This window comes from Asparagus officinalis, chromosome 5 (assembly GCF_001876935.1).
Source record: "Asparagus officinalis chromosome 5, Aspof.V1, whole genome shotgun sequence".
NCBI classification, from domain to species: Eukaryota; Viridiplantae; Streptophyta; class Magnoliopsida; order Asparagales; family Asparagaceae; genus Asparagus; species Asparagus officinalis.
In genome coordinates this window covers 108,389,112-108,403,951 of record NC_033798.1, presented here as the reverse complement: position 1 = coordinate 108,403,951, position 14,840 = coordinate 108,389,112, and the positions used below count along the sequence as shown (strand labels likewise).

The 14,840-nt window shown below is 36.8% G+C and overlaps 1 protein-coding gene and 1 pseudogene across 5 annotated transcripts; one reads left to right on the top strand and one right to left on the bottom strand.

The window, feature by feature from the left end:
- Positions 7 to 6,820, top strand: LOC109840601 (uncharacterized protein C3F10.06c). 5 transcript variants are annotated; one of them, XM_020409313.1, is made up of 9 exons: positions 7 to 301; positions 414 to 565; positions 1,470 to 2,181; positions 2,936 to 3,039; positions 3,146 to 3,254; positions 3,364 to 3,423; positions 4,477 to 5,274; positions 5,908 to 5,983; positions 6,221 to 6,820. In XM_020409313.1, exons 1-7 carry the CDS (start codon positions 19 to 21, stop codon positions 4,665 to 4,667), a joined length of 1,611 nt encoding a protein of 536 aa, XP_020264902.1. In that variant the 5' UTR covers positions 7 to 18; the 3' UTR covers positions 4,668 to 5,274; positions 5,908 to 5,983; positions 6,221 to 6,820. The 5 variants fall into 5 exon arrangements, with proteins under 5 accessions (XP_020264902.1, XP_020264901.1, XP_020264900.1 ...); XM_020409312.1 differs by having other exon boundaries at positions 5,872 to 5,983; XM_020409311.1 differs by lacking the exon at positions 5,908 to 5,983.
- LOC109840600 overlaps positions 13,840 to 14,840 on the bottom strand; it is a 6,837-nt pseudogene continuing 5,836 nt past the window's right edge.

Here is a 14,840-nt window from a genome sequence, read left to right as displayed (position 1 = left end):
CGCTCCGCGACGGCGGCGATGGACTCCGACGAAAGAATGAGCATCTACAAAGCAACGCGATGCATCAAAAAGAAGCAGAACTCAATCTACAACGCTCTCCGCTCGATCTACGAGGACTCCGTCTTCGTCTCCGAGATCGCAGGCCTCTGGCCCGATCTCCCTCTCGTCGCCAATCTCAGGTGCGGCCTCTGGTACTCCTCTCAATTCGAGTCCACGTGTTACTTCAAGTCCACCGATGGCCACTCCAACAATTGCTCCTTCAGCACCGCTCGCCTCAATCTCCACCTCGCTCAACTCGCTGGTAACTTAAAGTTTCGATTTTGCCCTAGTTTTTTGTTTTGTTTTGTTTTTGTGTTTTTTTTTTGGTGTGAGTTAGGGTTTGGAGTGAATTGGGGGTTTTGGTTTGGCTTTAGGGCAGAGGGGAGGGTGTATAGTGGTGGATTCTACTCGTAAAGGGAAGAGGTTTCCTGATAGCATGTCGAAGACCATACCGATATGGGCGTGTGTTCTGAATCGGGCGATTGCGAGGAGATTGAAGAGGAGGTTTCAAGATGATGGTGAATTGGTAAGTTAAAGATTGTTTTTTTAATAGAAAATTTGAAAACTTTCTTTAGAAAACTAATCATCTATCATGTTGATGGCATCTTTAGACATAATTTCATTTCAGCACATTGTAATGTTAAAGAAAATTTGGTGTGAAAACGTGAGAACTTTCCGTGGACAAGCATTCCTCAGAAGCTTCTTAGCCTCTGACTCATCATTCCTTATTTTTCTCAAGTTGCGTAATTATTTCCCAATTAATCTAGGAGAAGCAGTTCTAATTAATACATACACGCATTTGCGAATACTTTCCTTTGGTGCTAGTTTTAGTTGTGCCCCACATATTGGATAACAAGGGTCTACGTCGCCGTAACTTTTCTAACAAAATGGTGCATGTCCCATTTTAAAGTCTTGTTTACTTGAAATCAGGTCCTGTCTTGGAAAACTCATCTGTTTGTGTTCAGTATGTTTCGGTGCAGGCACAACATGACATGACATGACTAACACATCAAATTCTAAAAAGATTTATTAAAGTACAATGGAATATGAAGGAGTGTTGTGTTTGGTACATGGTGAGAGAAGATACGGATTTGCAGTCAAATGGCTGTGCTTTGTTATATATATCTAGATGGTTTATGCTATATTGCTCTATAGGAGACTTCTGGATGGTGACTGCCTCTATTTCTATGTGGATATGTAGTAGCCCTTATACCCACTTCTTGTTTTCACCACTATTTTCTTAACAATTTTATATAGGATGATCAGAACTCATTTGAACGTGTATTGCTGGAATACTCTAGCTATACTAGGGTGTTTCTCCATTTTCATTTTTAAAGTATTAAAGAAATCATGCATGACAAAATTGATCTTTGTCTTTGGATTTAGAGGATCGTGTGCTTTGACATGAGACTAATGTTATTTTTTCCTAGGAGTTAAAAAGTTTCTCTAGTGAGATTGCTGAGAATGGGGAGATCTCAATTTCTTGGGATTGTTCTTTGCATCTTCCTTTGTGGGTCCTTGGTACAGAAAAAGCAGCTATAGAGAACCGTCTTGAAGAATGGACCAACCAACTGGAAGCGTGTGGTGCTGATATTGATTTTGTTATATCATCTCTGAGAAAGCCTCTACGTCCATTGTGGATTTCGCAAAGAAGTCTTATCTGGTTGAATGAAGTACCTGATTATGATTCTTGGGATTTCACACCAATCATCTTAGTTTCAGCATCTGCAACAAATGGAATAATTCAACAAAGAACAACATCTGAGTTCAGTTGGCATTATATTCCTGGTGCTGGTGATGATGAAGAAAGCTGGGCCCGAGGGTTATCACCTCAATTATTCTGGAAGCATGCATTTGATATCATAGATTCTGGACCTGATATGTTTAACCAGAAAGTCTCTGAAATTGTTGAAAAAGAAAGAGTCTATCGTTCCCAGAGAGGTGAAGTTTTGCCTCAAGTTATAGCCAAGCATCACAAATCTCGGGAAAGTGCTTCCATCACTGACAAACAATCTGATATCAGTTGTCAACTTGTGAATTCTGAACAACAATGCAGCTCCATTAACATAAAATCTTCTGAAAACGAGTGTTATCTTTCGTGGATAGGTCCAACTAGTGTTGCATTATGCAGAACTTGCCATGGTAAGATATCTTTCAGATCTAGCTTTTCCATATTCAACTGATTGAAGTTTGGCATGAGGTTTCCTTGAGTTGGCTTTCTAGAAGTTGGTTTTGGCTACGGATGAACCATGGGGTTTTTCAGTCAATTTTAAGTTACAGGCTTAAAAATTTTCCTGCTAGTTCTCTAGTCTGAAAACCTTACATGTTTAATTGCCACACGAATGTCATATCTTAGTATGATTATAATTAATTTTGATTTATACGTATTTGCATCTCTATATATATTATGATCATAGACTGTTTCTGCTCAGTCTAACACTGTTTGAGTATGCTACAATTCTAAGTAGTGAAGTTATTATATTGTAGCATTCTGAGTAGTTGATATTTTATACATTCTTCAAAACCCTAGTGACACAGAGAATACTTTTTGGAGGTAATTTTATTCTGGAGATATAGCAATTGCCAATTATTAAGTCCAAGCTTCATTGCATGACTTCCTCTTGCTCTTAATTGTCCTAGCAAGAAATCATATGTCAACTTAATAAATGATTAATTTCTAGTTGACACCATTAATAAAAACTAATTCGACCATTTTTGCAGCTTTCTCATCTTCCAGTCCTGCAATTCTTATTATTAGTTTTCAACTCGTGACTGGAGAGTTCTGATTTGAGGGTTTTGCTTAGGCTACCATCTATATTGCTTGTCACCTATATATAATCCCCTGTTCCTCTATTGGTGTGACTTATCTTTCCGATATTTGAATTCTTTTGTGCAGTTGAGGATGTTTCTCATGGCGTTGACTGTCTGTTGAATTGTGATAGCAAGTCCGTTTCCTTTTGCTCTAAATCCGATTCTTCCTATTTGCATCTTCCTATAGTGGTACGTGAAATAAAACATATTTTCATCATCCTTGAAGGGCTCTGTTTATTTATTGTGCGATTACATTTTTCTGACCTTTTTCTCTTGTCACCTGACTCACTCATAGACCTCAAAGTTGGACCGGTTTTCATTGATGAACAACCTGTCTTCTGCAATTGATTTTGCAAAACAGAACTTGAGCAAACAGAGGAAACTTTTGATTTGTTGTCATGATGGTAAGTCATAACTGTGAGTTGTGATGTCGATTAGAATGACTGCTTTGATGCCTTATACTTGAAATCAATTCAGAAGTCATGTTTTACAGTGTATTGCCTTCTTCTGCAGGGGAAGACATTAGTGTGTGCGTATGTCTTGCTATTATTACAATGTTGTTTGACGAAAAAGGTCTGATTCCCAACCTGTTAGCTTTCCAAGTTTTTATTTGGTTATTGATGATATCATGTAACCAAATAATTTTTTTTTGTATTATATTTGCTCAAGGTCATTGAAGTCAATAATGCTTATGCTGACCTGATTGACAACACCTGCATTGACTAAGCTACAACTCAGGGGCTACAGAACAGTAGCTGATTGGTGCTCCTGAGGCTACTGAACAGTACCTGATTGGCGCTTGTGTTCCCTGAATTCACCATCAGCATGATGACTTTGCTGATGTAGACTGGAGGGACTAAAACTAGAGATAAACCAAACTGGACATGGATTTAGGCTGTGAAAAAAGATATAGTGATCGTTAATCTTACTGAAGTAATGGCCTTTATGAGAACTGAAGGGGAGAAAAAGGATATATATAGCTGACACCATGTTTTTGGGTTAACGCCTCATTGTTGTTGTTGCTAGATGGTCAAAATCATGCAGTCTGTTTCCTTAAAGATATTTTTGCGAATATGCATTTCGAAGTTAATCGAGTTTTGTCAGATTGATGGTCAACTTATTTCTTCCAATGCTTGTAGACTCAAAATTCATTACGTCAACAACAAACCACTCATCATTTAGTTGATTTGGTAAATGTCTGTCGGTTTAGGTCATGTATTTATATCTTGGAAAGCGGATGATGATTAGTAACTATCCATACACAGGACCTATAAACTATTGAATTTTCATGTTCTTTCTGATAGATATTAATGATATTATCACTACAGCTAGAAAGAGGCTTATTGCAGTTATACGTGGACCAAGTAGCAAGAGGTTGGTCTTCCCATAGAGTGGTCATATGGTTCAATTATAGTATTGACCAATCTTTCACTGAAGCATTGGGGAAGTCAGTTCCTTGGGGAAAAGGAACAATTCTCTATCTGGACCTGTTAACTTCATTATAGATGTAATCATTTTTTTAATTTTAATTTATTTTAATTTTTAAAGTTCAAGCTTTTATGTTGGGTTCTATATGCTGGATTTAGTATTGTAAAAAACATTCTAACATGATCTGTGCCTGCTCAGGATCTTTTGATGGGGGAAAGTCCTTCACGGATACAAGCATAACCAAGTTGGAGATGAGAAAGCGGCTAGTATTTGTATGCAAATTTGCAATAAATGCAAGGCCATCTAGAGGAAATCTGAGGCAGGTTTTTGGTTTTCTCAGTAGAGAAAGAGAATCTGAGCCGACTTCTCACTGTGCCCATGGCTTATAAAAATCTGTGATTTTCTTTAAAAAGGGGGAAAAGGGACAAATCTATATTAGTTAAGAATTAGGATTGTTATATCTAGTACCCGAGCTTGTTGTAGTTAGATGTAGTAATATCTTTTCTGATCTGGGAAAGTGTGCTTAGAATAGATGTTTTTTTTCCTCTTCTAAATATTTGCCAAGTATGGCCCATCACTTCAACTGCTATACCTGTTGTGCAATATTTTTTTGGAAAGTATGTACAAAATTCAATGACAGTTTGCAGATCTTCTAGGCCTTATCTGCAGTATAAATCTGTATCTGCAGTACCATTTATTCTAGCAGAAACCATAATGGCTAGAGATGTTAGAGTTTGCTCTTGGCTTGTATCTATCCACATGGCACAAGAGAGCTTTTCCTGAAAAATTAAATGAGAAGATCAAACTGGGAAAAGAATGTTAGATGAAGCCTATGGGGGTGGACGAGGACCTGCTGTGCTTATTGCTTCTCTGTGGCAGTCAATATTTTGGATACTTATGCTCATGGAGATTCTATTTAGTCTTTCTGTTTGGACGGAGCTCTCTGAAGTTCAATTATTGCCCAGGTTCTATCAGACCAGCAGAGTTCAAGAAAAGGTACATGTTATTACAATCATCATTGGACATACATATATGGTTTATAAGTTCAGAGAACTTTAGGAATATAATTTCATATACATCAGAATTTACTGCCTTTATAATCACGTATCCATATGGAATAGTATCCTATGAATATCAGTCATGCAAGCATATGAGAAATTCTGTGCTCTCTTTTTAAAAATTGGTTTGGGTTAGAAGACCTGTTCTTAGCAAACCTACCTTGATCACAATTATCAATGCATGATTTGCTTTAGACCTCTTGCCAATGTAATTGGTTCCCTTTATGGCTTTGGCTGTGTTTGGTTCCTACAATTATCGACCTTACTGTAGCCTTGATTTATGCTTGTCTATAACCTGTATAAGTTGCAAACCACTTGATACCTGTGACTTGTACTTGTTTGCTTTTGTGGATGTTGATCTTTTCTTCATGCTAGAGGCTTGTCTTATACTAAATGTCTCGTATACTATTGAATTTTTTTTACCCATGAGTTCTTCTCTGCCAGTTATAATTTACTTCAAGTTTTATGACCTGCTACTTCAAGTTATGTGACCTGCTAGATACTAACAGCTATGTACATTATCCACTTGGTTCAGATTTTGACAATCATGTATATTTTACTCAATTCCTAGCTGCACTGATGTTAGCTAACAGAGCAGTTCCTCAACTCATGAGTGACAAATATCCTGCGATTCTTTGCCAATTAATGTAAGCAATACCTATTCAAATAGCTTGAACTTGATAGCTGATTCTGATCTTTAATTCTTTAGTGGATTGCCATCCGTGTATGAGATATACATGTTTTTGCAAATATACTATCAGATGTCTTTTGAAGAGACTCTGCAGATGTACCATCATTCTCTTATCAACTTGAGTAAATTGAGTTCATTCAGTGCATTGAGTTCTCTATCGAACTTCCCTACTTAAGTGAAAATTATGAAGCAGGTTGCCAGATGCCCACTAAAAAACTTCAGCACTTGTGATGGGAGATATTCTGGAGGACATCAGTATAATGGTATGAGCAAGTGATGCTTTTCCTCCGAGTTGGGGAAATTCCTTTGATGAGATGTTGAGTTACTGATGCTGAATCTGAAGCCAATTTTAAACTCCAGTCCATTTTGTTTGCCTTGCATCAAGCTCACGCATCTGGGTAAATACATTTTTGGTAGTCATAGGAGAGCAAATATTTGTTATGAGACAGCTGGAATCATCATGGACAGGAGGATTATAGTCAAGGCCTCTTCAACCGTGGGACCAACCGATGAAAGCACGGTCCTCTCCAAAAGAACATTTAATCATACAACACATTGCAAGAAATTATCCTGCAGCAAAATGTGCATTATATTTCCTGTTGCAACAGTAGCAATTTTTTCAATCAAAATCTTTTTCTAGTGGCGAGTATTAGGTTGTTCCTCCCACCATGTCTTGTTTGTAATAAATACAATTTCCTTTGCAAATTGGTAGTTGTAATTTCAGTTTGTTAATTGTAAAATCATAAAGATGGGATAGATAACAAAACCAGAGCCTTCCGGTGTTTCCGTGTAATAACGTGGATCCATAAATTGCAAATTTTCTTGCCTTGGCAATTTCGTGGATAATTATGTAAAACAATCTGTTTGTGATTTGTGAAACAGATACAAGTATTGTTTAGTGAGATACATGTAAGTTCATAACAAAATAGTGTTTCTTTCCTTATTTCTGTACGCAAACAAACCGTACAAATGCATCAAGAATCTGAAGACTGCTCCCCAGTCCTTGAACTTTTGCCTTGAGAAGCTTCTGTCCTCATTTACATATTTTTTACTCAAATAACATGCTCATATTTTTAGACTTGTATCTTCTCTTATAGTCATGTTACTTAGGCATGTCCATCCGGGCCGGTCTAGGCTGGGCAAAACCAGAGCCCGGGCCCGGGCGCCCCAGGCCTGGTCCGGGTTTGGGTGTCTTGGGCATGGTCCGGGCCTATGTGGGCCTGCTCCGGGCTCAGGCCTAAGCGGACCGGGCTCTGGGCCGGCCTGAGTTTTCTATGTTTTTTAAATTTTTTAAATTTTTTCAAGAAGACAAAGCAAAAAATAAAAACAATTTTGATAAAAAAATATTACTAATCAATTGTAATTATGTAATTTATAAATATAAAAAAAATTATAGAAAGTAAAATGATAAAATGATATAAAATAATTGTAGAATTTATAGAAACAAAGAAAATTAAAAATAATTATAGAATACAAAGAACCCTAAGGCCCCATCAAAGACCTCTAAATATATATGTTGTGGTTAGGATTTGAATCACTAACCTCCTCTACAAACTCCTAAATTTTACCACTAGACTAAGTAGTCCAAAATATACATGTCATTCAATATATATATATAAATATGAGCAATATGGGTATGCTTGGTACCAAGCACAAAAAGTTGTGCTTGGTAGTGATGTGTCACATCCTCCTCCACTCATTCAAATATGGGACCACATTCACATGAGTAGTGAGTGGATGAGGATGTGACACATCACTATATATAGTATATATATTATATAATATTATAGTATATATATAATATATATATAATATATATATAAGAGAGAGAGCGAGAGAGAGAGAGATTAATAGGGTAATGCCTTATCATAGGAGGGGATTTCCTTCCTTGACGGCCTCTAAAATCACATGATTGAGCGAACTTGGTGGATGATCGCTCCGTGAACTTGATCTAACATATTCTAAAATGCACACAACGCAAGTTTGGGGTGAATCCGTCGTCGTTTGAACGGCCTCACATCGGAGCGCATGTGAAAAGTTCTATTGCATTAAACGTTAAAATTGATAACGAGTGGATGAAGGTGCAAAGCGACAAACGGGTTCACAGCCCAAACTTGAATGTGTTGGGGATTTAAGAATAAATGTAGATCAAGTCAACGGAAACGGTTATCATCCATAATGTCGCTCAATCATGTGATTTTAGGGGCGTCAAGGCAGGAAATCGCGCCTCCTATGACAAGGATACCCTATTAATCTCATAATATATATATTATATATATATATACTATATATATATATATATATATATAATTATATAATATATATATATATATATATATATAATATATAGAGCAGAGAGAGAGAGAGAGAGAGAGAGAGAGAGAGAGAAAGAGAGAGAGAGATGGATAATGTTTGGTACCAAGCACAAATTTTGTGCTTGGTAATGAGGTAGCACAACCTATAGTAACCTAAACAGTTAGTGCCTTAAAAACTTGTTTAATGGAGAATTTTTTTAATTACAGATTAGGGAATTAATTAAGGGTATTTTCAGGATTTCACCCTAACCCCTGATTAATTGCCACGTTAATGTTTGTGTGGCTAAATAACATTTGACAGTTTGGCCGGCACCTCTTTAATAGAAGTATAAAACAGGAAAAAAAATCAAAGAAAATTACAGAAAAAAAACAAACAACACAGAAAATATCCTCTCATCTTCTTCAACCCAACCCTCTGACAACCTAGATTAAAATTGTGAAAAGAAATAAAAGAAGAAGAGGAAGAAGACAGTGAAAGGAAAACAGAGGATTTCATCTAATATTCAAGTAACCCAAACGTATAAACCCTTCCCTTTGTTGATTTCTTGATTTAGAAGAGTAAATTGTTATAGAAATCTTAGTAAATTGAATCAAAATAAGAATGAATAAGGGGATTTATTTGTTATGAATATGAAAAAAAGAATCTAGGGTTTTCAAGAGAAATTTTCTTATGTGTTTAGGAGACATGAAACAAACTGGAAAAAAAGAAAGAAAAGGAAAATAGACTAACCCTAGGACTTGTCGTCGGTCGGTTTTGGTCGCCGGCGGTTTCCTCGTCGCCGTCCTGCAGCCATGGCGGAGAGAAAGAGAGGGGGAGAGAGAGAGACGGAAGAGAAAGAGAGAGAGAGAGAGAGAGAGAGAGAGAGAGAGAGAGAGAGAGAGAGAGAGAGGAGAAGAAAACCGAAAAAAAAGGAGAACAGAGGAAGAGGAACGGAAAAAAAAAGAGGAAAAAAAAAGGAACGAAGAAAGGAGGAGGAGGAAGATGATCAGTTGGGTTAATATTAAAGGAAGGAATTTTATAAAAAGACCCTTAGTTAATTTGACTTTGCTTATAAAACCCTCTTGAGTGGAGAATAGAATTTTGTGACCTAAGAATTCATTCTAAGTCCCTAAAAGCCACAAAATTTTGTAAGTAAACCCTAACAGAGAAAGCTAAAATCATATATGAATAGAATAATTACATATAAACCCCTGTCTTATCATAAATTGCTAGAAAGTCCAAAAGCTAGTATATGAGAGTTATAAAATTTTGATAAATTGCTAAAATTAACAATAAGCTCTACTGTAGAATTTAATCACTATTGATTATATTTGAGTTTATTAGACTCTAGATTATGAATTGATTTACCTATAATATATGTTTGTTTTGAATTAATAATTAGTCATATATCTTACATTATAGGTTCTGACTGATATTCGGGAGACTAATATTTTGAGAAAGTCGTGACCACTAGAGGTGAGTTCATTTCTCACTAGTATTTTTATAATATGAAATTGCATGAGTTTTATATTTGATTTATCTTGTGATAAAACAAATAAATAAATAAATAATATGTCTTTTCGTGTATATTAAAGATTTGACCTATGTTTATTGTGGTCTATCCTATGATATGATGGTAGCCTCGTACAATATATGAAAAGTCAATTTGAACTTATGTAAAATATGGAAAAATAAAGTTGACTCTCATGCAATTTTCAAATAATTGTAGACTTTGGTTTATCTAAAAGTTTTGATGAAGTATTTGAAACGTATTTCAACTGTTTAACGGATTCAAAGATTTGTCGTAACTTAGTATCTGATAAAAGAGAAAGTAAATATCTAAAATCTGCTTTAACTGAAATGAGTAGCTTTACCTTGTCAATTTTATTTGAAATATATGCAAATTCTGATATGCAAAGTATTTCTCATTTGACATGTGATCTCGATGTTTTCAAACCCTCAAATAATCCACTATGGATTGGTTCTGCCTGCCATATGGTGAATGCACCTTTATTTGGCCCTTCTGTATTGGCCTTGGCCCTTCTGTATTGGCCCTTCTGAAATCTGTTCTGGCCCCTCTGTATTTGGCCAGTAGCCTATGGCAGTGTTAGATGCATCCAGTTTCCGGAAATTATCTGTTATCTGATGCGGTTTACGCATTCCCTTGCTACTAGGCTAAAATTCGTAGCCTTAGTGTGACCTATGGGGTGACTTTTACATTCATGAATAACTCATTGAGAAATAAGATTATGATAATTGTTTGTGAAATTGAGAAAACAACAATTCTCTGATTTTGTATAGATTAGTAGTTCTTTTCCTTCTTAATGTTTACCTTGATTCAAAAAGGGTTTGATTTCAAGAAATTCCACAGTTTATTTCAGTTGCATATAAGAAAGAAAATATAATTGTTGTATTCTTTCTTAAAGACGACAATATTATGATATTTGGATCGTATTCTGCTATCTGTGAATTTCTCATGCAAAACTTGAAATTTGTTAATTTCTGAGAACTATTCTTATTACTATTTTGTTAGTTATCTAGGAACTCTAGTGGGAAATGTTCTCACTGAGCGCTAGCTCACCCCGTTGTTTTTAAATTTTTTTCAGATCTGACGTAGCTTCCTATTAGCCGACTTTTGATTTGAGATTTTGGCTGAAAGGCGTTATATGAAGAGCCTCTTCTTGTTGATGTTACCTTCAGCATATTTTGTTTTGTTTTTGTAAAAATACTTATAACGGTGAGCTTGTGGGTTGTAAGTACCGATCATATATATATAGTTGCTCTGATTTCTATCATCAGCAGGTTTATTAATATTTTAAAAATAAACTATGTGATATGAATTGCCAGGCTTGACTTGTGCATAAGACTTGTCTCGTGCACGGGTCACTGCTGTCGCGTACCTCGTATTTTATGAATTTCCGCTGCAGATTCGGGGCGTGACACAACCCACTCCACTCATTCAAATGGGAGACCACATTCACATGGGTTGAGGAGTGCATGATGATATGTAACCATTTGAATGAGTGGAGGAGATTATGCCACCTCACTACCAAGCACAACTTTTTGTGCTTGGTACCAAGCATACCCATATTTCTCATATATATATATATATATAATAATTATATAGATATATTATATATATATATATATATATATATAGAGAGAGAGAGAGAGAGAGAGAGAAATATGGGTATGTCTTGGTACCAAATTCAGCAGAATTTTATATTGGCTTGGTAGTCGAGGTGACACAATCCCCTCCACTTATTCAAATGAAGGGTACCGACATTCACATGGGTTGAAGAGTACATGAGGATATGCAACGCATCTTGAAATTAAATGGAGGGGGATTATGCCACCGGTCACTACCAAGCATGAACTTTTTGTGCTTGGTACCAAACAGTACCGTATTTCTGATCTCTCTCTCTCTCTCTCTGCTCTCTGCTCTCTTCTCTCTTCGTCTCTCTCTCTCACTCTCTCTCCTCTGCTCTCTCTGCACAACACACACACCACATCACACAGCCACACGACGACACACACACACACACACACACACATCACATAATATAATATATATATATAATATATACTATATATATATATATATATATATATATATATATATATATATAATATATATGAATATATATATAGTAGAGAAGAGACAGAGAGAGAGATCATGGGTATGGCTTGGTAGGCCAAGCATATAAATTTTTGTGGGCTTGGTAGGTGATGTGTCACATCCCTATTTCCGCTTTCTACCATGTGAATATGGTCCCTAAATTTGAATGAGTGGAGTAGGGCATGTGCGACAACCGTCAACGTACCAAAAACATAATTTTTTGTGCTTGGTAGCCAAACATACCCATATTTCCTTATATATAATATATATATATATATATACTATATATATATATATATATATATATATATATATATATATATATATATATATATTACTATTTCGGTGCGCTGGCCAGGCCAGGCCCGGGCGCCGCCGTCGGCCGAGGCGGCCCGGGCCCGAAACCGCACAGTTTCGCGGGCCGGGTCCAGCAGCGGCCGCGGCGCATTTTTGACATGCCTAATATTACTTGGCATCTTAGATTATAACTAGTTCCTATAGCTCAGTCTAATATCCGTACTGTTTCACATGCAAAGATAAATGTCCTATATCCAGGGGCTGATCTAGAAACTTTTCTTGGAGGGGGCAAACAATAAGTATCTACTTATCTAAAAATAAAGATATAATATTATGATGCAATCAATACACTCTTTAGAGCAAGGGCAGCAAGCTCTCTTCAGAGCTCTCAAGGCTGACGTGGCCATGGAAAACTTCTTCCCCCCCTCCAGCAAGCTCCCAAACCCTCCCAAGCCCCACTCTCAAGGCTGACGTGCCTCTTAATTTGTGGAGCGCTTGGGAGCTCCCAACTGGCCGGAATTTAACAAGAACCCCCCTCAAAATTACACCTTCGCAGATCTGCCCTAAATTGAAGCAAAAATTAAAAATAAAGGTAATCACTGACCTTAACGAAATCGTATTTGGAGGAGGCGTTTCGGCTGGAGGATCGTTGGATTGAAGAGGAGGAAGAGGAGGAGGAAGAATCGGCCTTTTTCTAACTCTCGTCGGATTCCTTGCCTTTGCCCGCGTGATCGCTGACGATGATTTCACTGCCGATGATCGCCTGAGTTCGTGACGAAGAGGGCAGAAATTTTGGGGTCGAAAAGGGCAGAACTTTGGGGTTTTTTTCCCCTGAGTTCTCGTCGGAAGAATCGTATTTTGGGGTTTTTTCCCTGAGTTCGTGACGAAGAGGGCAGAAATTTTGGGGACGAAGGTTGAGGAAATAATTAATTGGATGGTTATCTATGCGTTGTAGTTATTATTACTTGGAAAAAAGCTATTTACCATTGAAATAATTGAAATAAATTGAAATAAATGAGACTAAAGTAATGGGTAAAATATTAAAATAGAAGAGGGGTTTTTTTGATATTGTTGGAGCTCCTAACTAGGAGCTTGTTGGAGCTCCATAAAAGAAGGAGTGTCTCCCAAGACTTAATTTGTTAATTTTTTATTGTAAAATGCTTGAGAGCTCTTGAGAGCATGCTGACTAGGACTCCCAACTGGGAGCTTGCTGCACTTGCTCTAAAAGAAATGCTTGAGAGCTCTTGAGAGCATGCTGACTAGGACTCCCAACTGGGAGCTTGCTGCACTTGCTCTTATCAGCTGACTCCATTTGAGCCTATTTGACTTTGATCGTCAGAGAGTTCAGTTGATTGTCAGAGAGTTCAGTGGGCATTTACTTTTGAGCAGGCTAATTTAATTTACTAACTTATTTCATGTTTTTAGAAGGGCTTGTGTACCATTTCTAAAATTTATGGGGAGTAGATTATAAAATTTACAAGGACTCGATACACAATTTATTTATTTATTTATTTATTTATTTTGGGGGGGGGGGGGGGGGGGGCATGCACATCATTTAAATCGGCCCTATCGCAAATCCATATGGTAAAATAATCCAGAAATGCATGTATGTAAATCATCACATCGAGTCACCAATGTACTCTACTAGGATGCTTTTAGAACTGTTGAAATTTGTACGTCTTATATTAATCAAAATTTGCATGCATGCGCACGTAGGCAGACTCATAAATACGTTTTGAGGACACTACAAAACTTTTCCCAGCTAATTGTAGCTTAATAAATTAATGGCTGATCTTGCATTCATCTTTTTATCTTATCTCTTCAAGAAACCCATTGCCTGGTAGACATTATTGAGCGTAGTATCTGCTATCCCAGCAGTATTTGTAGCTCCATCAGATAAAACCTTATCCAAATAAGTTTGATCAGAAATGATTTCTCCATAGCGAGTCTGCAAGAAAAATGATGAAAGCTAGTCAAACTCTCGTCTAAAGGAACTTCGCACTGAACAAACTGAGATGGCCAATGCATGTTATTTAATCATCTCAGGGTGCATCTAAAACATGCAGATGATGAAAATGCCTCAATGAGATGAGACTTTTTAATGGTTATATTGTGTTAATTAAGATCTTGGAGAATAGAGTCAAAGCGAAAGGATGTATACAACTACCTGTATTGGGTGCAGATGATTGATTAAAGCATCTGTTAGTTTTGGTTTGAATGTCCCCCAGTTCATGCCTTGACATTGTAATACAACTTCCTGCCACAAAGAAATGTCGAGAAGTTTAGAACAACATTACTCTACAGAGATTAAGAGAACAAGTTCGGTTTGAAGAAAACGGTAAATACAGCAAATTTAACTTTCTTTCCAGGAATCACAGAGCTAAAGACTATCATGGTTCACAAAAGTCTATACATGATGATTTTTTACAACAAGCACCCAGCCTGAAACCATGAGCTTTTAACCGGTCTATAAAACATGACAGCAGCAAGAAGTAAGGTTTCTGATGCAGTGGCCAAAAGAACTCAGGTAAACCACAGAAGTCTTATGCTACAGAGCACCATTGATTCCCAGCGTTACTAAACCGACCCTTAAAATAATTCT

Excerpts from the sequence above, each read along its gene's own strand:
- LOC109840601 (XM_020409311.1), top strand. The coding sequence starts at position 19 with ATGGACTCCGACGAAAGAATGAGCATCTACAAAGCAACGCGATGCATC. Across the intron at positions 2,182-2,935 it reads ATTATGCAGAACTTGCCATG|TTGAGGATGTTTCTCATGGC; the intron begins GTAAGATATCTT and ends TCTTTTGTGCAG. Across the intron at positions 3,040-3,145 it reads ATTTGCATCTTCCTATAGTG|ACCTCAAAGTTGGACCGGTT; the intron begins GTACGTGAAATA and ends ACTCACTCATAG.